The following is a 27,998-nucleotide window of genomic DNA, read 5'->3' on the forward strand; positions in this document are numbered from 1 at the left end:
ATCATTCCTTTGACATACAGGTGTGGTGCAAAGACTTCTGCCGGGACCTTCTGTGGCTGCGACCTGGTGAACTGGCTAATTGAAGTCGGCCTTGCCTCTGACCGTGGTGAAGCTGTGATATACGGAGATAGACTGGTGCAAGGGGGAGTCATCCAACATATTACCAACGAATATGAATTTCGAGATGAGTACTTATTTTACAGATTTCTTCAAAAGAGTCCTGAACAGAGTCCTACTGCTATTAATACAAGCAACCCCCAACAAGAAAGATATAAAGAAATTGAGCATTCATCCCTATCCTCACTTTCCCCTAAGACCTAAATTATGACAGGGAGAACCCCATATGGAATCATATTCTAGCCCCAGATCTATTACTTTTTAGCTATGTGACCTTGGGCAAGTTATACCTGAGCCTCAGTTGCCTTTTCTGTAAAATTTGACAAGATGCTTTCCTAACCCATGCTAAAGGTCTATGATTTTATGTGTAACTAAAACATATAGGGAACTGACTTAGGAAAAAGAAAACCAAAGCAAAATTTATAAGTTCTGATAATGAATATAATAATTACAGTCATTCCTCAGTATCCACAGGGGAATGGTTCCAGTACTCCTGCAGCTACCAAAATCTGAGAATGCTCAAGTCCCTTTTATAAAATGGTGAAGTATTTGCGTATAACCTACTCACATCCTCCCGTATACTTTAAATAATTTCTAGATTACTTATAATGCCTAATACAATGTAAATGATATGCAAATAGTTGTTATACTGTATGGTATAGGGAATAAAGACAAGGGAAAAAGTCTATACATGTTCACTACATATGCAGCCATTGTAGGCCTAGCATTTTGATCTGCAGTTGGTTCAATCTATGGCTGTGGAACCAGCACTTAGGGAGGGTTTTCTGTACTATAAATAATACTAATGTGCCAACACTGTAAAATCATTGCTTTCTGAAACTGTTTGCTATAATTTCAAATATCAACATCCTAGTAACTATTCCTTTAAATTGACAGATTTTGTAGGTGTATTGCTCACAGGAAATGGACCTTAAATTATGACAACTTTATATTTATTCATATTACCTCCTAAGAAAGAATTTTAATGATTCTAATAAAAGGTTCTTACTATTTTTATTTTTTCCATTTCCTTGACAAATAGTATTCATTTAAAAACTAAAAGCACTATTTTTTAAGGCTTGTCTTTTCTTGCTTTTCTATCCAAGTACTAATCTGTGTCATTTGGAAGGGAATAAGAACCTCCATAAATATCATCTCCACAATCTTTCAACAAAAGGATAGTCTGATCTTTAACTTTTGTATTATAAATAATAATTTTAGAAAATTCATTTAAATTTTATCAACAAAATTGTTGCCATATGATGTATCATTTCTGGTATTTGCACAAAGCATCATAGTACAGAATAATCTTTCTACTTTATTCCCTAAAATTAAAAAAAGAGAGAAAACTATAAAGTTTAAAATTACTAAATGTTGCCCTCTTCCTTAGTCCGTTCAGGCTGCCATAACAAAATGCCATAAACTGGATAGCTTATAAACAACAAAAACTTATTTCTCATAGTTCTGGAGGCTGGGAAGTCCAAGATCAGAGCACAGCAGATTTAGTTTTCTGGCTCATAGATGGTACTTTCTTTCTGTGTTCTCACATGGTAGAAAGGAAGAACTCTGGTCTCTTCAACCCCTCATGAGGACATTAATCTCATTCATGAGGGCTCCACCCTCATGACCTAATCACCCCCCAAAGGCCCCACCTCCTAATACCATCACATTGGGGATTAGGTTTCAATATATGAATTCTGGGGGGACACAAACGTTCAGATCTCAGATAAGCTTTATCTTCAGTAAATTAAAGAGATCTAGTCATATGACCTTTGAATATCTACTTATCAGGTGTCAGTGCTGGTTTAACTTATTTAAAACATGTTTCAAATATTTATTAATTATTTCATACTTTTAGTGTCTCATATACTAAAGTCATTTTGGAAAATAATTTATAAGGTTAGTGTCATTGTCCTTTTAATGCAACAAATATATAATTTTTAAAAAACCTGCATGGAAGCCTAGTGTATTTAACAAGTAAACTATACTTTAGTATAGTATTTACCTATACCAATTTTAATTTATGATTATGGAAAGGGGATGTTTCTAGCAAAACTGTCTTGCTGTAGAACTTTCTTTTTTTAATATAACTACATTATGACTCTCTGAATGCTCAGGAGTAAGCCTAAGGCCTCAATGCTGCACCAGAAGACTTATTGTTATAGTAATAGATGTTAATTCACATGCATGCAGGCAACTCAAACTCAAGTGGTAAATTTGTTTTGCTTATGAATAATATCTTCTGTTATTTGCATGAATGGCATCATTTTCCATGGGAGACACTAGAAGAAAACTCTGGATCAGAATGGTCTACAGTTTCAGATAATAAAGGCTTTTAAGAGACATTTTTAGAATTAAGGGTATGCTAATTTTATTAAATGAAAATATTTGTAACTGTTACTTTCTCACTGACAAGGCAAGTTTCTCAATAAAATGCCTATTTTAACTTGCATTGCCGACATCTTTTCTCTGAGTAATCACAATAATGCAGTAGCCATTATAGAGGTCTTTTCTATAAGTTCTCAGTGTTTTCTTAAATGGGTTTTCTGAGACTGTTTCCCTTTCATGACCCTCTGGATTCTGTGTACAGGGCCTTGCCCAATTATGCATTCAATAAACATTTTTTATGAATGAGTCAATATGACAAAGTCCTTTTCATACATTTCATAACCTTTAATATTCAGGGTCACAGCTAGGGAAAAGATCTGATACAATTTTGATTAAAGCCTACCCTTTTTGTTACTAATCTTCAGCATAGTCAATTGTTTTCTTAACTCAATGAATAATTCCATACCTAGCTTTTGCTTAGATTTCAATATTTTTAGAATAAGATAGGGCACGGTGGCTCACGCCTGTAATCCTAGCACTCTGGGAGGCCGAGGCGGGTGGATTGCTCGAGGTCAGGAGTTCGAGACCAGCCTCAGCAAGAGCGAGACCCCGTCTCTACTAAAAATAGAAAGAAATTATCTGGCCAACTAAAAATATATATATAGAAAAAATTAGCCAGGCATGGTGACGCATGCCTGTAGTCCCAGTTACTGGGGAGGCTGAGGCAGTAGGATCGCTTAAGCCCAGGAGTTTGAGGTTGCTGTGAGCTAGGCTGACGCCATGGCACTCACTCTAGCCCGGGCAACACAGCGAGACTCTGTCTCAAAAAAAAAAAAAAAAAAAAGTTGGGATTATAAATTTCTGCAACTGGTATGCTAAATGCCTGAAGTAATTATTTAAAAAGAGAAAACATTCACTCTGTAGACCTGTTTTTGGCAAATTTTACAGGAAGGAACTAACTTTCCAAAATTCTGGGCTGCACAGTTATTTCTAGGGCAAAATTTTTGGTTGATGATTAATACTGAACACTGAGCACACAACAGTGAGAACAAACATGATTCCAGTCTTCACAGAGTTTCTATTCTACTGTGTTAAACACATAATCAACTTGTGATCAGAATCCCATGTGTCTCCAAGAGTATGGTAAGAGAAACCTGACCTTGCGGCGTGGGGAAAACTTCTCCGAGGAAGTCATGTCTCAGCAAAATTCTAACGGATGTAAAGTACTGCTTATTATGTATAAAAGGAAGCACATAGAATGAATGGTGCAAGTAGAAGGTATAGCCATGAGGAAGGCATATTTAAGGACTTGAAAGAGCAGCATAATTGAAACCTAAAAAACAATGGTGAAAGTGTAATAAGATATAGACAGCAGATAAGCAGGATCTTTTTGGTTATTTGTTAAGGATTGGGACTTTAACCTAAGAACAATAAGTCTTTAAGAGTTTAGGCTCAATCATAAGAAAATGAGCAACCTCATTAAAAAATGGGCAACAGATCTGGACACCTCACCAAGGAAGATGAACAGATGGCAAATGAGCATATAAGAAGATGTTCAAGGCCGGGCGCGGTGACTCACACCTGTAATCCTAGCACTCTGGGAGGCTGAGGTGGGAGGATTGCTCAAGGTCAGGAGTTTGAGACCAGCCTGAGCAAGAGCAAGACCCTATCTCTACTAAAAAATAGAAAGAAATTAACCAGACAACTAAAAATATATAGAAAAAGTTAGCCAGGCATGGTGGCACATGCCTGTAGTCCCAGCTACTCGGGAGGCTGAGGCAGTAGGATTGCTTGAGCCCAGGAGTTTGAGGTTGCTGTGAGCTAGGCTGACGCCACAGCACTCTAGCCCGGGCAACAGAGTGAGATTCTGTCTCAAAAAAAAAAAAAAAGATGTTCAACATCATAAGTCATTAGGGAATTGCAAATTAAAACAAGATACCACTACACATCTATGAGAATGGCCAAAATCCAAAACACCAACAACAAATGCTGACAAGGATGTGAAGCAACAGGAACTCCGTTCATTACTAGTGGGGATGCAGAATCCCACTCTGGAAGAGAGTTTGGCAGTTTCTTACAAAACTAAACCTACATTTACTATATGACCCAGCAGCCATGCTTCTCAGTATTTACCCAAAATGAGTTGAAAATATGTCCACACAGAAGCCTGCATATGGATATTTATAGCAGGTTTATTCATAATTTGCAAAACTTAAAAGCAACTAAGATGGCCATCAGTAGTGGTACATCCAAACAATAGAATATTATTAATATTTAGCACTAAAAAGAAATGGGCTATACAAGTCATAAAAAGACACAGGAAACTTACATACATATTAGTAAGTTAAAGAAGACAACCTGAAAAGGCTACATACTACATGATTCCAATTATATGACACTCTGGAAAGGCAAAACTATGGAGACAGTAAAAAGATCAGTGGTTGCCAAGGGTTGGGAGGAGGGAGAGATGAATAGGGAGAGCACAGAGAATTTTTAGGGCAGTAAAACTATTCTGTATGATACTATAATGGTAGATACATGTCCTTACATTTATCAGAGCCTATAGAATGTATAATATCTAGAGTGACCTCTAACATCAACTATGGACTTTGGGTAATAACATGTCAATGTAGGTTCATCAACGGTAACAAATATACCACTCTGGTGCTGGGATGTTGATGGTGGGGAAGGTTGTGACTGTGTGGAGACAGGATATATTGGGAACTCTGTACTTTCTGCTCAATTTTGCTATGAACCTGAAACTGCTATCAAAAATAAAGTATTTTTAATAAAGTTTTAGGAGGGGCATTCATGATCAGATTTAAATTTTTAATAGGTCACTCTGGACTATTGTGACCAATATGGATGGAAATTTTAAAAAACGGGCGTAGGAGCACAGTTAACTGCAGTGGTCCAGGTGAGAGATGCTGCTAGTTTTTGGTCTAGGGTGGTAGCAAAGGAGAAGGTGAAAACATGCTGGCCCTAGAGAAAGAAATAAGATTCACTGTGTGTCCCTGGATAAATCATTGAACTGCTTACCCTTAGTTCCCTCATCTATTCAAAGAGAGGAGTATAGGAGTTGGCCAGTGGTCCTCACGATCTAGGGACAACCTATCTCTGAACCATACATAACACAGACTCAATTGAGTACTTGACTCTGACATCTTGTCCTTTGTAATGTCAGACCTATATCAGACAAGAGCAGTATCAGGCAGATGATGGTTTTTATGAGAGAATTTTTAAAAAATAACTTCCTGGGTGCTCTTTAAATATAACAGTCTACTTCTTTATTTTAATCCTAATTGTGATGATAGTGACCAATTTATATGATAATCAAATACCAAAAATGGACATTTCTAGAAACCAAAAAATACTTAGTGTTATTTTGAGGTGGATTTTTGTTTATATTTGCAGTTTTGAGTCTTACTAGGTAATCTTTAACTTTAACAAGGTTTTTTAAAAATTTAAGAAGATATTACTCATTTATGTTAATGATATAATGTTATAATATTCATAATATAAGAATGATTCTATTTCATTGCCACTACACCTCATTCCTGTTTTGGTTTTTACCGAATGAACAGAAGTAAAAGATAAGAGAGATTTGAGACCCAGATACAGTATGTCTTAAGGTCGTGGTTCTTTTATCTCATTCTCTAATCTTTCAGACAAACTCTTCTAAAAAACATCTTATTAACATAAAAAGCTATTAAGGGGAATGGCCCAAAACTTGCTAGATAATTAGAGCTATAAGCTCATTCACGGGTCAGCCAAGGCTTGACAAAGAACATGTTTGAGTTTAATAAAAATGCATTTGCAGAATTAATATACTATAATGATGAAGACTTAATGTATACATCTAGAAAATTTTCTTGTTTGAGCTGGTTAATATTTGCCTAAAGCACAAAGAACTCACCACTTGAGATGTTTTCCATTACTAAAGAAAAATCTTTCTTGATATAATTGAGAAAATGATTTGAGGGTACTACATAATTATAATAAATATAAATCCATGCATCATCTTAATGTCTCCGTATTTATGCAGAATTGAGTACTTAATTATTGGGGCAAAACAGTTGTGGCTAAAGAAAATAACACAAGGCCATCACCTGAAGTGACACCTGGCTATCCCATGACATATGTATCCAATTCCAATGTTGTTTTCTCAGTATTTCAGCAAGACTATATGTAGTTTTAATAGGCAAGATATCACTTGACTGCTAGTAAAGAATAATCAGATCTGTTCAAATTAGATTTATATCATTTACCAAGGTTATAGGTTCTGACTTCCAGGAAGACTGCTGACCATTTATATGATCACTAAGAACTAATATTTGACTTATAAATTCTAATTTCATCTTTTGCACATTGAGAAAAGAGATTAACAATTTTATCTACATTGAGATGCTTATTTTGAAGGATTAATTCCATTTCTTTGAATAGCTCTTTCTCCAGTTTCTTCATGTTGTCCAACATTGTTTTGGCTTTTTCCTAAACAATTAAAAATATAAAAATAAACTCATACATGACTTTAACCAAATTCCAGCCCACCTACACAAGAATTGTTCAATCTGATCTACTTCTGGTTTGGCTTCCCTCCTATTCTTCTGATATAGAAGGAATGAAATTCTTTGTTAAAAAAAAAAATCATTGCTTTAGATTGAGTTAATGCATTAATACTAAATTATTAGTTATTTTTAGTAGAAAAGGCAAGAACAATTATATAGGACTAGTCTATAAGCAAGAAACCTAAAGACAACAGAACAATTGAAAATCTGGTATTAATTGTATATGGATAAGGTTGCTGAAAACTGAGGCTGAGATTTTTATCACATGAGATCTTCTGGCCAGGCACAGTGGCTTGTGCCTGTAATCCTAGCACTTTGTGAGGCAGGAGGATCACTTGAGGCCAGGAGTTCAAGACCAGCCTGGGCAACATAGAAAGACCCTCATCTCTACAAAGTTTACAAAACCCACCTTCCAGGAGCAGTGTTATGGGGAAAAAGAGAGCTGACAACTCTTGAGAACTCTCACAAGCAACGAGGGCTGTGTGAAGTCTGCTCAGGGAGGTGGAAAGGAAAATCCCTCCAGAGTAGAAGCTCTTAAAACATATCACTAAAGAACTTGAGCAAAGGCATGAAGAACCAGAGGGCTCATCACTGTTTACAGTACCATTTTAGGTTGGAAGGACAAGCCAAGGCCATGGAAATGGATGACACTGCCTGGCACAGTGGATTGGGCCCTCGTTAGCACACTAAACTGGCTCCTAGTCCTTGCCCCTCACGCCACACCACCAAGATACAAAATAGCGTTTAGATTGTAGGTCAGAAGTGAAAACAAACCAGTCCCAGATAAAGCAGGAGTTACATCAAGAATTCATGGCAAATAGGAAATCTGGCAGAGCTCTTTGCTTTAAGCATAAATGAAATAGGGGAGGAAAAAAAGGCAAGGCAACTATGCAAACATACTCCAGACAAAAATAAATAGATAATTACCTGGAGGAAAACTCATTTAGTTCATTTAAATGTGGGGAGAAAGTAAATGTATATACTTTGACACAGTAAAAGGAATTGTAGGGAAGAAAAATCAGGAGATGGTAGAAACAGAGGAGAAAAGATGGAAGATGGCCAATCTTTTCTTTCACTGCAAGGAGTCAACTGATAGCTGCCTTTAGGCAGCCTTTACATTTCATTCTTACCTTTTCTTTTACTCTAGTAGAGGGTAAAGAGTAGAGGGTAGAGGGTAAAGAGTAACAACAGGCTAAAGAGGCATAGGCATTATAAAATATCTATGCCAGAAAAAAAATATTTAGGTTACTAAGTATGAAATGTCCAATTTCCTTAAGTACTAAGTTTGAGAGTTGATATCACTGACATTTCACTGTGACACTTCTTGTTTTATGTTTATTGTAAAGATACATCCTCAGTCTTTCAAATGTATGTTTTGGCTTGTGATTATCTTTCACATTTTTTAAGAGAAATTTTTGTGAAACCATGGAACATCAAAAGTTCATGTTATTTTCAAATATGAGTTCCGTTGTAGAACCAATGCAGCACAGACAGCTCCAAATATCAAAGAAGTGTATGGGAAGGATGTAGCTAACAAATGCAAAGTATGTAGATAGTTTGAGAAGTTCCATTCTGGTGATTTTGATCTTGAAAATGAGCCACGTGGGCAACCTGAGACCAAGGTGGATAATGATGAGCTGAAAGCTGTAGTGGAAGCAAATCCATCTCAACCTATGTGTGAAATTGGCAGCAAGGTCTGATGTTACTATTCCAACAATATTGGGCCATTTGAAACAAATCAGCAAGGTAAAGAAGCTGGATAGATGGGTTCTGCCTGAATTAAACAAGTGTCAGAAGAGAAATCCTCTCGAAACTTGCTTTTTTTTGCTGTCAGGACATAAAGGCAAACTATTTCTACACTGTACTGTTACATGTGATGAAAAATGGATACTTTCTGACAATCACAAAGCGCTTGGCACAATGGCTGGATAAAGATGAAATGCTGAAACACAGCCCAAAAAGAGTCATCAAAAAAAGCTATGGGGCCGGGTGCGGTGGCTCACGCCTGTAATCCTAGTACTCTGGGAGGCCAAGGCGGGCAGATCGTTTGAGCTCAGGAGTTCGAGACCAGCCTGAGCAAGAGCGAGACCCCGTCTGTACTAAAAATAGAAAGAAATGATTTGGACAGCTAAAAATATATATAGAAAAAAAAATTAGCCAGACATGGTGGCACATGCCTGTAGTCCCAGCTACTTGGGAGGCTGAGGCAGTAGGATCTCTTAAGCCCAAGAGTTTGAGGTTGCTGTGAGCTAAGCTAACACCACAGCACTCTAGCCAGGGCAAAAGAGTGAGACTCTGTCTCAGAAAAAAAAAAAAAAAAAAAAAAAGCTAATGGTGTCTGTTGGGTGGTCCAGTGCTGATATTATCTACTACAGCTTCATGAAACCTGGTCAATCAATTACAGCGGATGTCTAATGCAACCAATTGGATAAAATGATGAAGATGCTTGCGATTAAGCAGCTCAGACTGGTCAGTAGAGACAGGCCAATCCTCTTGCAAGGCAACACTTGACCACATGTCACACAAATAATGCTGCTCAAACTACAGAAGCTAGACTTGGAAACTCTCTGTCATCCACCATATTCACCAGACCGTGTACCAACTGACTACCACTTCTTCCAGGCTTTGGACCACTTCTTGCAAAAAAATATATTCAATTCTCAACAAGCTCTGGAAAATGGCTTTCATCACTACTCACTCTCTAAGCTTCTTCATAAACAAGCTGCTGTTAAGATGGCAAAACTGTGTTGATAGTTTAGGCGCATACTTTGATTAACTGTGCTGCTTCTTGTTTGAGATATAATAAACTTCACTTTTGATTTGAAATTGGACATTTCATATTTAATTACCTATATATCTTATTATTTCTGTAGATGAGATTTTGGGTGATATATTGCTCTTCTAAATGCTTATATTTTAAAATAATGAGCATATATCACTTTTGTGAAACTACAGTGCATTATTTTAAGTCTCTGGGGTTTTAACTCACTTTTAATTAGTTTTAATCTGGGACTATATGATTAAGAACATTATATAAAAGACCAGGTTAATTGCCCTTCAGAGGCTTTATGATTTTGGTGTAGGATATACACTCAGCAAGTTACTTAAACTCTCCTTGTCTCAGATTCCTTATCAGTAAAATAGGGATAATAATAGTACCCACCTCATAAAGTGATTGTGAAGATTAAATGAAATAATCCATATAAAACTGCTATGGTGTGTGATATATAGTAAGTGCTTGATAAATGTTAGCTACTGTTATTATGTTTAATATATTAAATTTCTCTGAAAGATTCACAACACACGTATTCTTAATGAAAGGTAAAAAAAAAATACAGCTCTACTGTAGTCTGAGCATCTAAATTATCTCTAAACCTATTTTTTATATGAAGGAAGGAAAGCTAATACTCCAAAATTCAAAATATAGATTGAATCACACTTTAAACTATTCTTAATGATAGAGAATATAATCTAATCATACCTTATTATTATCTATTACTTCCAATGCCTGTTGATGTTTTTGGTAGAGTGGATGTCTTCTGTCAGGCTTAAAGTGTGGCTTCTTTGTAACTGAATCTTCAAATGTTGGTGAACTGGTATCCAACAGTTGTGATATATGTGGCACAAATATGAAAGGCTTAAAAATGGATCTAGAAGAAAGATCTTTATTAAATTGGTATGTCAATACATAAAAAGTATTCAGCATTATTCTAAGTCTTCCAAGATTCCCTATAATTAGAAGTTTCCATTAATGATGCTATATACTAAATTGTTCCTATCATATTAGTCATACTTATGCCGGTCGTGCTTGGCACACTGGGATCTCCTTTAGGGCAAGAGACCATGCTTTATTTAGCCTTGTATACTCGTGAATCTGACAGAGAGCCTGGCACATATACAGTGTCAGCAAAGTAATAGTTTGTCTTTCCTACTTCGAACTCCACACCTGGAGGTTAAGAACAACCCTCAATGTTATAGACTGAGGATTAGGACTTGGGGTGAAAATCAGCACCAATGTTAATAAGGGGGACACAGGTTTCATTCCATTTTCTTGAAAATAACTTTAATAATATGAAAGACCATATCACTAAAAGTGAATATAAAATTATTTCTAAATGTAACGTGTATTAAGTTTTGTGAAAGATAGTAATGACTTAAATCAAGATAGTCTATAAAAGTCTTACTTAAAATATAACTGGAACTACTTATATTTTATGTTTTACATGCATTTATATCCTATGTATGAGTGCATAAATAAATTTGGCACATCTACATCATTTAACTTTTTTACTGTTATTAGGCATCTAATGTTTGTAATATCTGAAATCTGAATAAGAAAACTTATCTACTTTATTTTTTTGACAATATTATTAATAAATACATCTGTGGGAAGGAAGAGAAACTATACAAGAAACTATTAACATTTCTCTCCCATAAAAAATGAGAACAGTTGTACATACATGGAAACTGCACACTAAACCCTGAACAGAAAATACATCCAAAATTTATTCTATTTGTGTAACAAAAATTTAGCCTGACAAGATCATCAACACACTAATGGGTCTACTCATCCCCTGATCCCCTGCTTGTTGATAGTATTTTGTGGCTTTACCTCTCAGGATCAGGAGTTCCTGTAAAAAAGTGAATGCAAGGAAGGTTGGAGTCTTGAGGTAAAATAGAAACCATGCTTGCAGTGGTCAGGAATTCACCCTCCATATTAATGCCACTTGGTTTATCACGGAGAATTTCCATCATTGTTTCAAAAGTTATGTTTCCTAGAGAAAAAATTTGAAAAACCATCAAATACGTATGCATATACAGATGCCTTGCAAATATGAACTGCTTTCTCTACTAGTAATATATAATAGGAGATATTGGTCTTGGAATAAATTAAATAAGAGACTGACTATAAACAAACTTTGTATCAATTGCAATTAGACACTCATTCCACTGTCACAATGAAGATTTTTTTAAAATACACAAAATTTGCAAAGTCTCAAAACCACTGTAACAGATAAAAATTTCTAAGAAGAAGGAATCAATAATGCAAAAATACACTCAATCTTATTATCCTTAAATAACTTTTAAGGCATATTTAGTCAACAATGAATTAATGATATCAACAACTATTATCTGAGTCTACCCATTTTGGGAACCAAATATTAAGAGTATATTGTGCTTAGTTTCCAATATTATACAAGATATTCTTTACAAAATAAATTATTTTCCTATATTAGTTTCTGTGCCTGACAATAATCTTAAACAAAAGTGTGAATTGTAATCTGAGCAGAATGAAGAAGACAAAATATATTATTGGTTAATAGAATTTGTGCACAATTCTGGACTCCTTTAAAAACTTAAACATTCATTGTGTGTGATGAAATAACATGTATGATGTAATACTGTGTGTGATTATATTGTTTTCTGCTTTCATATTTAAAGTTTAATATTTAAATGAAATTTCTAAGTATAAAAAGCAGAAAACAGAAAAAATCTATTTTATCTCTTTAGTAAACACATGTCCCTGGTTATAGAGAATATCAAACTAAAGAGATAAAACTTATTTTATCTCTTTAAAAATACAACATGTCCCGGTTGTAAAGAGCATCAGAATTCAATATTTGGAAGGCATAACCAAAAAATGTAAAAAGCACATGATGCCTTCAGATAGCTCTGCTCCATGCTCTATATATCCATAGTCAAAGATGTCCCTCAGGATCTAACTACCTCATGACAAAAAAAAAATCTTACCCTACCCCATGTAGTCCCCCAAAAAGTAGCCTGTATTTCTTCTCATATGTCTCATGTCATTCTCTTCTCCAAAATTTATGACTCCCAATTCCTCCTGAATCAAATTAAAACTTCTTCAAACTAAAATTTACTACTAAGCTTGACTGAAAGGACCTTTTCCTATCCACCTATACACATTCCTGATCTTTTGTCTATATTGGTCCTAGATCTGTCATTAGAATATAAATTCTTTTAATGACAAGGATGTGGAGGGGCCAAGATATGGACCAGAAGCAGCACATGCTGCTCTCATGGAGAGAACTGAAAGTAGCAAGTGGATATTCACCTTCAGATAGATCATCTAAGAAAGAGCACTGGGAATCAACAGAGAGGCAACAGGAAGCTCCCAATGTGAAGGAGATGGAAGAGGGGCAGCCCACTCCACGGGATCAAAGGTACATGGGGAAGGCACCCACATATGGGGAAGGGAAAGACAAGAGATTCCCAGGGCTCCACACCCCCCCTTCCCCCGTGGACATTGTGATCTGAGCTGCGGAAGGACCCTGACAGCAGGTTGTCAGACTGACACAGGGAGCTGACTGGAGACTGCGCAGTGGCATTGCTCTGGAGAGAAGGTACAATGGGGACCTACTGGCTTGCAACCCTAGATGCTGGAGCTGGTGCCATTTTGACATTGCAGACCCAGAGCACTGTGTCATCTGGGGGTCAGATCTGTTTCTACTGCCTCCCCATCACCCCTGCTAGGCTGGGGAGGGAGTGAGGAGGCTGGGTGCTCGCAAGTGTCCTGTGGGCAGGTGCCATGTGCCCCCACTGCCAATGGGGGACCTGGGTGGGGCAAACACTTGGGTCCCTGTGCATTGATCCCCACCACCAACGGTCCTGAGCAGGGCAGTACTTAAGCCATCACAGGCCACCACCTGTGGACCTGACCTGGGGAGCACTCCGGCCAACACAAGCTGACAATGGCCACTGCTGGCAAGGTGATCACTCACTCTGCAGCACACCAACCACAGCACAACCACAGGGAAGCAGTGAGACATGAGATGCAGGAGAACACTAGTGTTAAAGGTCACAGTGCATCTGCCCCTCTCCTGCTGGAGTGGGACTCAGTGAGCCAACCACAAACCTCTCTCTCTCTTCATTAAGTAAGAGAGCTCCCTGCAGAAAAGAACAGGTGCACCACAAATCTATCTGTCTTAAGCTGAGAGAAGAGGTCTCAGATGAGAAGGAACCAGATAAGAATTTGACAACATGAAAAAATAACCTGTTGTGATATCCCTAGAGGATCACAGTAGTTCTCTGGCAACAGACTCCAACCAAAAGGAAATTGTCAAAATGTCAGATGTGGAATACAGAATATGGATGGCAAGTAAGATCAATGGGATTGATGAGAAAGTTGAAAACCAACACAAAGAAACCAAAAAAGTAATCCAGGACATACATGAAAAATTCACTCAAGAAATAGATAAATATTTCCATTTCACATGGAAATATTTAATTGTTACATGAAAATTAGTTCCAAAGAAACAAATAACTTTCATTTAAAATGGTTGATTGACCATAGGCATTTTTTTCCTCCAAAACCCTACTTTAATGACAGTAAAGGGATGAAAAATGAAGCAACTCACAAAAACAAAGAGAATATGGAAAGCAAGAATCTCTCCCCATTCCCATGATAATATGGGGATTAAAAGAAAAAGTTCACAGCGAGTCTATACCCAAATTATGATTTTGTGACATTTCAAATTAAAAGAAAACTGACTTCCATATAAAATAATCTAATGTTCTTCCCTTACTTAATCATGCAAGCTACCAAGTATTCTATGTTAATGACAATAGATTTATACAAGTCTACATTTTCTTATCCAGTTCCTCCATAATATAGCCATACCTTCAAATTCAAGAAAAATAATTCATTGAATTTATAGATAATTTGTTACAGGAGCAATATCTTTCTGTTAATTTTGAAAAACACAGGAAGGAAAGAAAACAGTGCACCTAAAAACAGCTCTTAATATTAAAACTAAACAGTAAAGCAAAAGCCTACAATCCACACCTATCTATCAGGCACAGAGCTTTAACATCTAGTGAGCTTTAAAAATGATTCAAATCTAAATTCCTATAAATGGCAAGTTTTAATAAAAACAGTGTCAGAAACATAACATTGTGATAATGCAGGTATTATGAGGATATTTTCTGTATTCAAAACCTTCAATTCTCAAAATGAAAGGATTTACATGATCACTCGAGTAGGATAGCTGTAAGTAATCCACTAGCAAGCATTGAATAAGTACTGAGACTGCAGTGGCAGGGTTCAGTAAAATGAATGCAAAACACAGGGTGTAATTTCATTGCAATTTAAACTAGTTATTTAAAATAAATGAGTGAATATAGGTACAATTTGGATACATATGCAGCACAGTTAATAGCTATCAGGTAGGGATAGTTGGAAAGAAGAGAGGTAGGCTCTTTCTTCTATCTAGAAAAATCATAGTAAAAATTAACCATAATGTACTAGTAGACAATTTTCTCTGAAAGTATTAGGAAGACATTTATTCTTTTCACAAAACACAGAACACTGGATGAACTGTACTTCACACTTGGGGGAAAATAAGTTTCATGTCAGATTCAATAAATTAATAGTAATAGTTTTATAATAATAGTATAATAATAGTATTATAATCATGTATACACTTCAAATCTATGATTCAATATTCTTAAATATAACTGAATTATTATAATGTATGAGCTAATTAATTTATAATTATTTCTATCTATTTTTCTTCCTTTTGTCCAATTACCCTAAACCTTAGGATTCTTGACATTTCCCTCTCCATGTTAATTATGTATTATTGTTCTTCATATTTTAAGAATATCTGCTCATTTCATTTCCTGAGCCTTTAAGTTTATTGTCAGAAAAAAGTATACAACAATATACTTTTGTGGTCTTTGTTAAACTACCTGAAAACTACAATGTAATTCAAATCAACTAACAATCCTTTGTTAATTTATTCAATACTTATTAAGCACACACAATATACTAGTGCAAGACTCTGAACTAGGTGCTGACAAAAAGATAAAGACTAGTAAGAAAGTCCATGTTTTTTCAGTTTCATAGAAAGGACAAATGAAGAGCACAAGCACATGCAGTTTCCTCATTTGTAAAATGAAGATGATATCTACTTCACATGATTGCTTAAAGAAGATAAAGTAAGTAAATCACTTAGCACAGTGTCCGGCCCTTGATAAGCATTTAATAAATGGGAGTAGGTGTTGCTGCAACCAACACTCCTTATCTACTTTTATAATAAATCTAAAATTAAAGTCTTTAGTATAACATGCTTTAGCATGTTCTACAAACCTATACATATATATATATAAAAAGATTGTTTAAATAACCTATTTATAAAATGACAAACTAACATTAAGAAACTTTATAGAAAATTTTTCAAATACTAAGGTATTCTTCTGGAAATTAAAATATAAGTAACATATGAACTACTTTGAAACAATAATGTTAAGGCAATATAAAAATATTATGGCAAACTTTTTTCAATCATACCAAATAACTAAGATAGTGAGCCCGAATAGCTCAGTTGGTAGAGCATCAGACTTTTAATCTGAGGGTCCAGGGTTCAAGTCCCTGTTCGGGCATTAGGTCCAAATAACTAAGATAGCATTAACTTGTTTAATGAATAACTGAGAAGCAAATATCAATCATTGACTAATCTGTCCCTGAGTATTTGCTTTCTGATTGATCTCTAGAACCATTTTATCCTTCCAGTGAAGGAGAGTATAATGGTCACATATTTTTATTAATGAAATGACCCTTTTAGCACTTATCTGCCACTTAGTAATCTAAATAAAAGTTACTTTGCTGGAATTATTTGGAAGCAAAGGGAGAAAGTACATTAGAAATTATTTTTAACCATTACTAGTAACCCGATATAAAAATGGAAAAAATGTATACTAACAGGCAACTTATTAAAAAATTACAATTTTCCAATAAATGTGAGAATACGTCTAATCTCACTAATAAAAATATATTAAAATAATAACATGCCATTTTTGTCTAACAAATTTATAAAGGTTGAAAAAACAATATCCTATATTGGTAAGTATATTAGAAAATGAGGACTCAAATATTGCTGATGGAAATTTAAATTGACATAATTTTTCTGGTGGTCCATTGGCAATGTATTTCAAAAGCTTTAAAATATGCATACGCTTTGACTCCACATTCTACTTCTAAAAATTCATTCTTAGAAAATAATCATGAATGTGAATATAAACAAGCTATTGGCATGGAGAAATTAAAAATAACTTAAATATTAACACAGATTTGATAGCTAAAGTATGATTCATATAATCAATCTTTATTATACAATGATTAAAATATTACCATATAGAAATAAAGGAGATAAAATAATAGAGTATTATGCATCTGTTAAAAATGAGAATTATGTATTATAATAAAATTGAATGATCTACATTATATATTGCTAACTAAAGAAAAGTTATGTGCATAAAAGTATAAATAGCATGCTATCATTTTTGTAAAAAAAGAGAAAATACAAATACATGTTTGTTTCATTAAGCATATATCTCTGGAAGAATATATAAGGAATTACCTATGGGAAAAAGAACTGAATATCTAGGGACAGAATAGGAAAGAGAGACTTCATTATACATTCTTGTGTACCTTTGAATATTGAATCATGTGAATATATATATTTTTGTAAGTAAAATAATGTCATAGAACATTAAATGACATAGGAAGGAGTTCCACTTTCAGCTTGGCTAAGTAAGCTCCTATCAGGCCAACCCTCCCTCAGATTAACTATCTACCTGGGACAAAATACAGAAAAACAACTGCCTGAAGGCTCTTTACAGTTAACAAATGCAGGAAAATTCTGGAAGGGAGATAACAGTATGTTTCCCTTTAGCCTGAGAGAAGGCCACGATCAATGCTGTGCAATTCTGTGCAAGCAGCAGTAGAAAACCTTGTTCCTTCTGGCAGTAGGAAGTGAGGGGAGAATCCTATAAAGGAGAGAGTTATGCATAATATTCTTTACCTGAATCTGAACAGTTCAGGAAAATATTGGATAGCAGGAGCCTACAGTCCATCATTTTATGTGGGGAAATGATAATATATTCCTAGCTCATACTTAAAATATCAATTTCCCCAAATATTATTAAAACATTTTAAAAACCTATATAATAATCTACCAAGAATTTCTACATAACAGAAAGCATATAAAATACCAATTATATATTTATTTTAACACTCAATGAACTTATAGTGGTTGTGCTATGTGCAGCTCATAATAATAATGTATCTTATTCAATAAGAATTGCATTTATTTTCTATATTGCAAAAAACATTTACTATAATGTAAATAGGACTTCTGCTTCCAACCATGAAGGAGAAACAAGGCCCATAATTACCCTCCTACTGTAAATAAACAGAAAACTGGACAAAATAAATGCAACTGTTTTTGGACATTGGACTACAGGTGTATAGGATTATGATCCCTGAGAGAAAGGAAACAAACAAGGTAAGTATTACAATCACATTGACTTTCTTGTTGGAAGCAATTTCTAGACCACAGTGGGGAGAGGTGGAACCCAGGCATAGTTCAAAGATACTCTAAATTGAGAAAGTAGAGATCAAAGTTCAGGGAGGCCAGGGTGGCTAGAAAATGCAGAGCAGAACACCAGAGAGAAGGAAGCTACTCAAAGAAAATGTTCTCAAAATCTGTATAGTGGTTCCCTAGAGCTTTTGACAGAATACCAATTGGCATACACACATAGGGTGAAACTCCACATGGCCAAACAAAGAATAATTTTTCTTGTTTGAGAAATTAGGAATTGTAAGTTTTAAAAAGTTCATAAAGCTAACACTAGGCTGGGAATTTTTCAAGTTCCCAACAGCTGGAGTAGGAAAACCTCGCTTAATACACAGGGCATTGAGTGGAGATCTCAAAGGGATTACATGCCTTAGCAAACTAGCCCCAGATTAAAGTTACTCTAGAGATACCATTGAAAAGCTTAAAAGGGATGAAACTGTTACATAACTTAACTAACTGCTAAAACAAAGTCCAATACTGTTTAAAGGTATAATACAAAGTTCAGCATTCAATAAATAAAATCACAATGCCCACCATCCAAAGATTACTAGACATGTGAATAAGCAGGAAAATGCAAACCTAAACCAGAAGAAAATTAAATCAACAAAAAAGACCTAGAAATTAAAGAGATGATGAAGTTAACAGGCAAGAATACTAAAACAATTATTATAAATATGCTGAATATGCTCAAGGATTTAAATAAAACTTGAAGGTAATGAATAGAGAAATGGAAGTTATACAGAAAGAACTAAATGGAATTGGCAGAGATAAAAATATGAAATGAAAATATTACCAGATGATATTAACAACAGATTAAAAAATGTAGACGAAAATATCAGTGAACTTGAGGACATAACTAGAAACTATTGTGGTAGACGTAGAAACTACATCCTTTCATCTGAACCCCCATTTGACTTAAATGTTTTTGATGGCAGTTACATGTTGATTCATTAAGCAGATTTCTAATTCAGATGGGAAATTTGAGTAAAATATAATTATTTGTCATATCAAATATCATAGTGAGTACAGAAATACAGGTATGCTAGAATCTTGTGTGGTTTACTGATTCTAAACCAGTGTTTGTTTCTTGGCACGCACAGGTAGCTTCAGCTGAGCCTGCAAAATACATGTGGCTCAGAATTCAATCTTTCACAAGAGACTACTGATCCATAGGCTAGGGCAGCAGGCAGCTCAATTCCAGACTAAAACTAAAACACTGGGCAGGTAGTAGAGTAGCATTTTCAGACTCATAGCCTTAGTAAGGAGTCCAGTTCGTACTCCCCAAATGGAACTTTCACCTAGACACCTATATTCTCATGGAGGCTTACAGTCTAGCCTCTAAGGCTTTCTTCTGGTCCGTAATCCCCCCTTGACACAGAGATGAGGAGGAATGTGTGGGGAGAAGACACCTCAAGTTTTGCTAACATTATGGGTCCTCTCTTCATTTTTGGTAACTGGTGAATTCCTCTTCTTGTATTGAACTTAGCTACATATGTCTTTAATGTTTAGATATTTTATCCAACATTTCTAAAGTTCTGGATTAGAAACAGGGAATTCTTGTATCTGTTCAGTTTGTCTTCTTGGCCAGAAGTTCTAGGGATAACTTTTGTAATAATAAAATAACCAATAAGAGTATTATCAAGAGATAATAAAAGAAGCAGCAGCAAGAGTCAAAGAAGCCTGTCTCCATGTTTCAATTAATTCTGAGAAGAAACGTAATCCCAAATTTATTTTAAGAATATTAACAAGAGATTAAAAACATAGGCTCTAAGGATTGAGAATCTGAACTTGCCCTTTAAAAGAATCATTACCCTCTCACAACTGTATGTCACTTATCTAAAAATAGCTTATAATAAATGTCATATTTTCAGTTTTAATAAAGCTATATTTTTACTAAGTATAATTCCTCAAAATCTACATAAAATGTAATTTGTCATTCTGATATTATTTAAATGATAAAAATTACCTTTGTGTTTATTTAGAAGTTTGTAGCCCTCACAGTATCTGCCTGACGAAGTCATCATCTTGGCTGTGTCAAGATAAGAGTATGTTGCAGCAAAATCAAACTCCTTTTTACCGTCCCACCAACCTTTCTGCTTAGCATAGTTTCTCATGTCTGGGTGTTCCCGATCAATCTTGGTTGTTATAGAAAGCTGATTAGAAATATTACGAACTCCCTCTATTTTCAAAGAAGAAGAGAAGAAAGAGGAAAAGTCATATTTAACATAAAGTATCTATCTGTAATTGTGATTCTTAATCACTATTTAAATGTAAATATAGACTTCTATGTGTATCTATTACATATTCAGAATAAAAAGTAAATTACTTTTTAAAACTAAACTTTTTACTTTGAGATAATTGTAGAGTCATATGCAATTATAAGAAATAACACATTGTACCCTTTACCTTGGTTCCCCAATTGTAACATCTTACAAAACTATAGTATAATGTCACAACCAGAATACTGATATTGATACAGTCAAGGTAAAAAATACTTCCATTGCCACAGGGATCCCTCATGTGGCCCTTTTATAGCCACACCCACTTATTTCCCTACCCCAATCTTTCATTAACCCCAGGCAACCACTGGTCTGTTCTCCATTTCTATTGTATCATTTGAAGAATGTTATATAAATGGAATAATACAGTATATAAACTTTTGGCTATTTTTACTCAGCAAAACTCTCTGAAGATTCATGTAGGTTACTGTATATGTTATATCAATAGTTCATTCCTTTTTATTGCTGAGTAGTATTCCATGGTATGAAGGTATTATAGTTTGCTTAATCATTCACAAGTTAAAGGACATCTGGACTGTTTTCTGTTTTGGGCCACCATGGAAAAAGCTGCTATAAATATTTGTATACAGGTTTTTGTATAAATATGTGTAAATTTTTTATTTCTCACAGGAGTGCTATTGCTAGGTCATATGGTAATTATTGTTTTTTAAAAGACTGCCAAACTATTTTCCAGAGTGACTGGCTGTACATTCTTATGAACAACGTATAGATGAACCAGTCTCCACATTCTTGCCAGAATTTGGTGATGTCATTATTTTTTAAAAATTTTATTCACAGTTTATACTTACTTGAAAAATATCATTTTTATTTTAACTATTTTAATTATTCTGACCAGAGTTATAGTGAGATCTAATTGGGGTTTTAGTTTGCATTTTCCTAATGGCTAATGATACCGAACCATTTCATGTGCTTATTTGACATTTGTGCATTCCTTTGGGTCAAATGTTTCTTCGTACTTTTTGCCTATTTTCTAATTATATTTTATCTTACTTTTGAATTTTGAGTGTTCTTTATATATTCTAGATATTAGTTTTTCCTATGAATTACTTTTTTTAAAAGAAATCATAAATACATCTAGAACACAAATATAAGCCTTCCAAAAATATTATGGCACTAAGTTATAAACAAAAATTTCAACTAAAATACAAAATAGAAAAGCAATAAAAGCCTGTCCTAAAGAGATTATAGTAAATTAACCTATCATCATAAATAAAAATTGATAATGTCTTAAAATAAATTAAAATGACAGTCTGCCAAGTACAAATCAATTAAATTACTCCAATGAAGTAATACTTGGAATATTCTCACTACGAAAACCAGATTTGAGTCATGATACAATCAAAGACAGAAGAATTTTCTATCTAATAGATAATTCCCTATAGCTTAACAATTTACTTCTTGGGCTCATTTAATTATAGAAAGAGAAACCAGTTGGCAAAGTTAATCTACAACTAGATAATCAGACCCAATAATGAAAGTGTTCATTTTGAATATCCATGTGGGGCTGTTTCAACAGAATGTATTCTATTCATTTCTCTCTCACATGTAGCACATTTAATAAAATAAAAAGGGCTCCATGGTACAATCAGGTCAATTATCATGATAAGAAAAATAGTCTAAGATCAGTTTTATACATTTATAAGCATACGTGCAAAACATAAAATGTCCATTAAAACAACTGGGAGGTAAGAAGTACATGATTATGCTTGAACACAAGGTTGTGCTCTAGTGAAAGAACACTGCGCTGAGAATCAGAATGGAAAGATTTAAATTTCAAGTCTTTCACTCACTACTTTAAGTCACTTTACATCTTTGGCTTTCCTCACTTGAAAAATCAGAGGATTATATGATCACAAAGAAACCATGGGAAAGAAAAACCAAATCATTCTAAAAGAAATTGTGTTATTTTATTCAATGATATCAAATTTTTATGTTTTACTATTATATCAACATATCCTTTCTAACTACCAACCCACAAATACCCATCCCTTAAGCCTACTCCCATTTCTTCACCTCCACTTTAACACATGATAAAATTTTAGAGTGAAGCTCAAAGTTAAAAGAGGAAGAAATGGTAAGGGGTTATTAAAAAGAGAAAAAGTACTATAAAACAGCAAAGAACTGCTGCAAAGAAAGCATATACTATGAAATTCATATTGCCAAATCTAACGTTCTCTTTTTATCTTTTTCAAGAAAGCTCTTTATAGTGCTCTTTCACTGCTCTTTCAAATTTTTAATTTATCCTGCAGTTATTACATTGGATTATAAATCTTGACAGACAATTAAGTGCAATATCTGCAGTTAAGGGCATATTTTATTAATTGTAAAACAAATCACAAAATGTTGTCCATACCTTGTACTTTTTCTGCTGCCCAGTACTTCCCTGCAGTTTCCAGAATCCAGGCTTCATTCCTATCAGCTATCAAGAAACTGTTGTGATAGCTAAAAAGCATCCTACCCTCTGTACAATTTCCACCCTGGCCATATTTTTCTAATAAATCAACAATGACATGGAGGGCTTTTTCAGCTGTATCAGCTCTTTCAAGGCCAAGTCTAAAATAAAAATATTAAAGTTCTCAGATTAAAATAAATTTCCATTATTTTTCTTAAATAATTTCATGCTCATAAGATTTTGTGTTTATATTCAAAGTAAAAATACTTTCAAGTTAACAGATAAAATGAAATCTAACTTTTAAACTTTTCCTTCTGAAGTCAATTTAGAATCATGAGAACAAAATTTCTAGAGTCAAATGTTCAAATTCCAACTTGGTAATTTATTGGCAAGTTACTTTATCTCTGAACCTCAGGTATCTCATTTGTAAAATGAGCGTAATAATGTATGAAGTTATTATGAGAATTACTTAAGGTGTGATACACAAGTACATTCAGTACTTCCAATGAATCATAATTTCCAACTCCATCCCTTCTCCCAATTAATAGTATCCCAGAGTCATGAATTGCATGCTAGTATTCCAAAGCATTTTTGTAACAAACTATAAAGTATCAAAGTTAAAAAAAAAGAAGAAAAAAAAGAAATAGGAAAATAAAACAGGTAAGATTACATCAAAATTTAAAATTTAGACACGTTCTATAGCACAAAATAAAACAGAAAAATAACCTGACGAGGTCCATGCCCAGTAGTGCTTCTTCATTACAAACTTCTTCTCTTCCCCACACAGCTTCATTCCCAATGCAAACTCCATGCTCATTGGCTCCCATTTCTGCCCCCCACAACCATGCTGGGCGACTAAGGACAACAGCATATGTTTCAGGAACTTGATCAATTTCTATATAAGTACACTGTAAAAAGAAAAAAAAAGTCACAGCAAGAATCACAAAACCAAAAAAGTTATCAAAATCCAGAATTTAAAAAATCAACCAGAAGACATGACCATTATGAAAGAAGTGAAATATAACTTAATAGAAATTTTCACTCATAAAGGCATTACCCTTAAAACATATTCAGAATTGGCCCTTTGCTGAGCATCTCCTGTTACAAAGCACTCTGCCAAGAGATATATTAAAGATGAATCAGATACAAATCTTGCTTTCAAGAAACTACGACTTGTGCACATTAACTAAGATACAACAAAATATAAAGTATAAGGGCCATGAAGTGAAATAAAGATGGGGTACTAAAGACGCTCAGGAGAGAGATGGTTTATATTATAGTTGTGATATCCTAAAACATTTTTTGTAAGGGAAGATGTATGTGAGTTGAAGCTTAAGGAAGCAGTTCTCAACCTCAATGTCCAGTGTTTCTTGATTAGTGATGTAAGTACCCATATGGTAGCCCTTAAATTCAAGAGTATGGCCATAGAATCCCATGTCACATGTCAAAGTCATCCATCAGGTACATCCATAGCAATTAAAAGAATGAGAATCACTGGTTTACAGGATAGGCTAGATTTAAATATGAAGAGATAAAGTGAAAATGGTAACCCAGATGAATAGTCTCAGAAAAAAAAAGGCAGAGTATACAGAAAAAATCTAATATTTAATATATTTTAATATTAGAATATCAATAAAATAAATCCAAAGAGTATAAATTAGCAACAAAAGCATAATGTGAAACTCTCACTTTAAGTTCCATGTTAAATATGTTTTTAAAATTAATTTTTAAAGGATCCTTTAATTAATGTGTATACTACCAAGTGACTGTATAAAATGAATGTTGATATTTATCATAGAGCCTAATAAACCTTTTGCGATGTATCATAAAGCTCTTACTCCTAGAGTCTGGAATGACTTTTCTATTCTACACTAGAACGTATACCAATTCAGAATTAGAATCCTTTTTGTCCATCAAACTCTAGCTAACCCCAATTCCTATGAAGCCTTCTTTGATCCCCAGTTTGAATTAGATGTTCCTTTTCTGTTGCTACAGCATGCTGCTCTTACTTAAATTTGGCATTTAACCATCCTCCTTTATAATGGGGATAGTTGCACACATATCCTATTCCTATACTAGACTCTAAGCTCCTGGAAGACCAAATCCAAGTCTTGACAGCTGACTTTAAATCTCTTGCCCTATCATGTTTGCATATGGAAAGTATTCAAATATTTGATCCATAATTGAACACTTTTTATTATTATTCTTTCAACTTCCTCCAAATCATTTAAATAAAAGACCAAAAGTTTATTTCCGACTCAAATTATTTTTCAAATTTAAATTCTTGAATTGTAACTTCTGTAGTCTCTGCCAAATTGCTAATGATAAAAATAACTGTTTATTATATTTCTTTAAAAAACATATTGCTAACAAAACATGTATTTCACCTACCTTAAGATGTTCTTCCAAGTTATCATGAACTGCAGCAGGAAAATAAACTACCTCTTGTACTTCATCGCAGAGTCTATCTGAATTTTTTCCAAAAATAATCCTGTTATCAACTGTTGTTGGAGGTAATGCCACGAAAGTGTCACAGGAAAAAGGTTCCATTTTTTTAAAAACTAAAAATTGTACAGAAGTTTTAAAATAAAAAGAGAAAGCATTTTTTAGTATATTAAAAACCAAGAGTTTTACTCAATGACCAAGGAATATTATTTCCATACCTAATTAAGGATGTTCATTAAAGTTTTAAATTTCATATACTATAGTATAAAAATCAATAAGCATATGACTTAGGACTCAATCTTGTACTACAAGAGTCAATAAGAAAATGGCAATGAGAACTACCTTCTTCTAGTTTATAGTTCAAATTATTCTCTAAGACCTTTCTCTCCTGAAGCCTTCCCTGATTTTCCTTTCACTATTTCCATATTTGAGGATCCCTGTACATAGCTCTACTGTTGTAAAAGGGTACATTCTACTATATTTGTATATGTATATGAGTTCCCTTACTGGACAGTGAGATCCTTGAGGGCTGGGGGTATGCCTTATTAATCTTTTTATTCTCATTGCTGGACCTTATCTTATGTACCCAGTAGTATTTCCTCAAAGGAAAGAAGAAAGGGTCTCCTTTGAGCTGGGGAAGAATGCACACAGATCATAATACTTAAGATTGAATTTTGAAACAGGCTCACTTCGTATTCTGACAAATACAAAAAGATGTTGATATAATTCCAAATTGACATTTCTAGGAGGAAGTTCACATATATAATTTACAAATCATAAAATTGTATAATTTAATATCTAGATTATCTCTTCAATTGTAATTTGGAAAATCTCAAATCCTCAGTTTTTATAGAACACCTAAGTGTCTTATACTTTTTATTTTGCTTTCAGAACGGACACAATGTTTTATAGTTTCCTTCTTTCCTTTATTTAATAATGCCCAAATCTTTAACATGGCTTTACATAGGCAGATACTAGTAATTTAAAAACAAAATTTAAATGTAGTAAATGTTTCATTAAAAAAAAAGTGGTGGCTCACACCTGTAATCCTAGCACTTTAGGAGGCTGAGCTGGGAAGATAGCTTGAGGCCAGGAGTTTAAGACTGGCCTTGGCAACATAGTGAGACTCTGTCTCTACAAAAAATAGAAAAGTTATTTTGGGTGTGGTGGTGCATGCCTGTAGTCTCAGCTACTCTGTGCACTCTACACTGCACTCTAGCCTTGGCAAGAGTGAGACCCTGTCTCAAAAAAGAAAAGAAAACAAAATGACTAAAGAAACAAACAACTTCAGCTTGAAACTCCTAAGGGTGTTTCTCTTCTCCTCAGTGATGGGAAGACAGAGGGTCATGATTGTTTCTGTTTTGTTTTGGGTTTTGTTTTTTTTTTTGCTTCTACTTTAATGGATGCAAATGTTCTTTTCTTTGTGTATTTCAACCTCTATGTCCTGAACCTCCTTCTATTCGTGTTTCAAAGTTAGCTCCACCACTACATAACTTCAGCAGGCTGTTTGATCTCTCTCTTTGCCTCTTGCCTCATCAGTACAACAAAATATATTACTTGATGGGGCTGTTATAAGAACTTAATAAGGCAATATATGAAGAGTTTTGCAAGTACATGGAACATAGTAGACACTTACTTACATGAAAGCTGTTGCTGTTATTATTTGGTAGAAGAGTGTATGTCTCACAAATGTCTTATTCTTAACATCACCCCGCTGGAGAACTTGGTTGGTGGATCACCTACAGCAGTAGCAGCCAAATCCACTCAAAACTCTGGAGTCCCAAGGGCCACATCAAGCTGCACTAGGTGACCTGAGCTGTCTAATTGGGGTAGTAGAGAAAGCTAACGAAACTTGCGCCTAGTTATAAACAACATCTAACTCATTAAGGAGATGAAGCCTTGAGAGCCTTTACTAATTCCTAACGCGTATTCGTCATTCAACAGATGTTTATCGAACATCTTTCTGCGCCAGGCACCATACAGCTGGAAATAGCTGGGGACAAAATAGACAGGGCCTCCGCTCTTGTGTAGCTGTCATTCTTTTCTATTCCCTTTAGTCCACCGAGCGCGTTCAGAAACATCACATCGTTGGATCCTCACAGACGTACTACAGTTAGGGCAAGAATTACTATGACTATCTCCATAACACAGATAAGAAAACCGATGCAGAAAAGTTTTTGGAACTCGAGTCAAAGTTTATAGAAAGTAACGGGCTCGAACTTCAAGCACCTCTTGCAGAAGAGCCGCCGCCGTCCACCCCGCACCCCAGCCGGTGGCGCTCTAATGGCAGCCGGCGCAGCTGAGCCTGGAGTCCCTAAATGAGGCAGCGCTGCGCATCTTTTCGGTCTTCCTGTGTCCTACCTCAACTATGCACGCCCCTCCCCCGTGCACGCCCCTCACCTGGCCTCCCAGATACTTGAAGTGAAAGGCGGAGGGCGAGAAGTGGCGGGTACCGGAGCCAGCTGCC

General features: G+C 34.7%; 2 protein-coding genes and 1 non-coding gene across 5 annotated transcripts in view; 2 read left to right on the plus strand and 1 right to left on the minus strand.

Moving 5' to 3' along the window:
• The window catches only part of GPR155 (G protein-coupled receptor 155), a 40,892-nt gene extending 39,757 nt beyond the window's left edge, over nt 1–1,135 (plus strand). Inside the window, exon 16 of the mRNA XM_045558939.1 lies at nt 21–1,135. Coding sequence (XP_045414895.1) covers nt 21–321 — 301 coding nt within the window. The 3' untranslated portion in view covers nt 322–1,135. The remainder of the gene's footprint in view (nt 1–20) is intronic.
• Nucleotides 1,136–5,260: 4,125 nt separating this feature from the next.
• Nucleotides 5,261–27,997, minus strand: SCRN3 (secernin 3). Of its 3 annotated transcripts, none has more exons than XM_045558937.1 (8): nt 27,932–27,997; nt 25,478–25,647; nt 23,813–23,994; nt 23,048–23,247; nt 20,484–20,573; nt 11,626–11,788; nt 10,495–10,663; nt 5,261–6,936 (listed from the first exon to the last, which is right to left on the minus strand). In XM_045558937.1, exons 2-8 carry the CDS (start codon nt 25,634–25,636, stop codon nt 6,766–6,768), a joined length of 1,134 nt encoding a protein of 377 aa, XP_045414893.1. In that variant the 5' UTR covers nt 25,637–25,647; nt 27,932–27,997; the 3' UTR covers nt 5,261–6,765. The 3 variants fall into 3 exon arrangements, with proteins under 3 accessions (XP_045414893.1, XP_045414892.1, XP_045414894.1); XM_045558936.1 differs by having other exon boundaries at nt 20,361–20,573; XM_045558938.1 differs by lacking the exon at nt 20,484–20,573.
• Nucleotides 16,346–16,418, plus strand: TRNAK-UUU. The gene has a single exon. It is a non-coding gene; the product is annotated as a tRNA-Lys (tRNA).
• Nucleotide 27,998: the final 1 nt, after the last annotated feature.

This window comes from Lemur catta, chromosome 8 (assembly GCF_020740605.2).
Source record: "Lemur catta isolate mLemCat1 chromosome 8, mLemCat1.pri, whole genome shotgun sequence".
In the NCBI taxonomy this organism is placed as follows: Eukaryota; Metazoa; Chordata; class Mammalia; order Primates; family Lemuridae; genus Lemur; species Lemur catta.

Bases quoted from the DNA above. Each gene is read 5' to 3' on its own strand.
- SCRN3 (XM_045558936.1), bottom strand. From the start codon at position 25,636: ATGGAACCTTTTTCCTGTGACACTTTCGTGGCATTACCTCCAACAACA. The intron at 11,789-20,360 runs GTAATTTTTATC...TTTTTTCTCTAG, and splicing joins ACTTCTAAATAAACACAAAG to GAAACATAACTTTTGAAACA. The intron at 6,937-10,494 runs GTATGATTAGAT...TTAATTGTTTAG, and splicing joins AAGTAATAGATAATAATAAG to GAAAAAGCCAAAACAATGTT.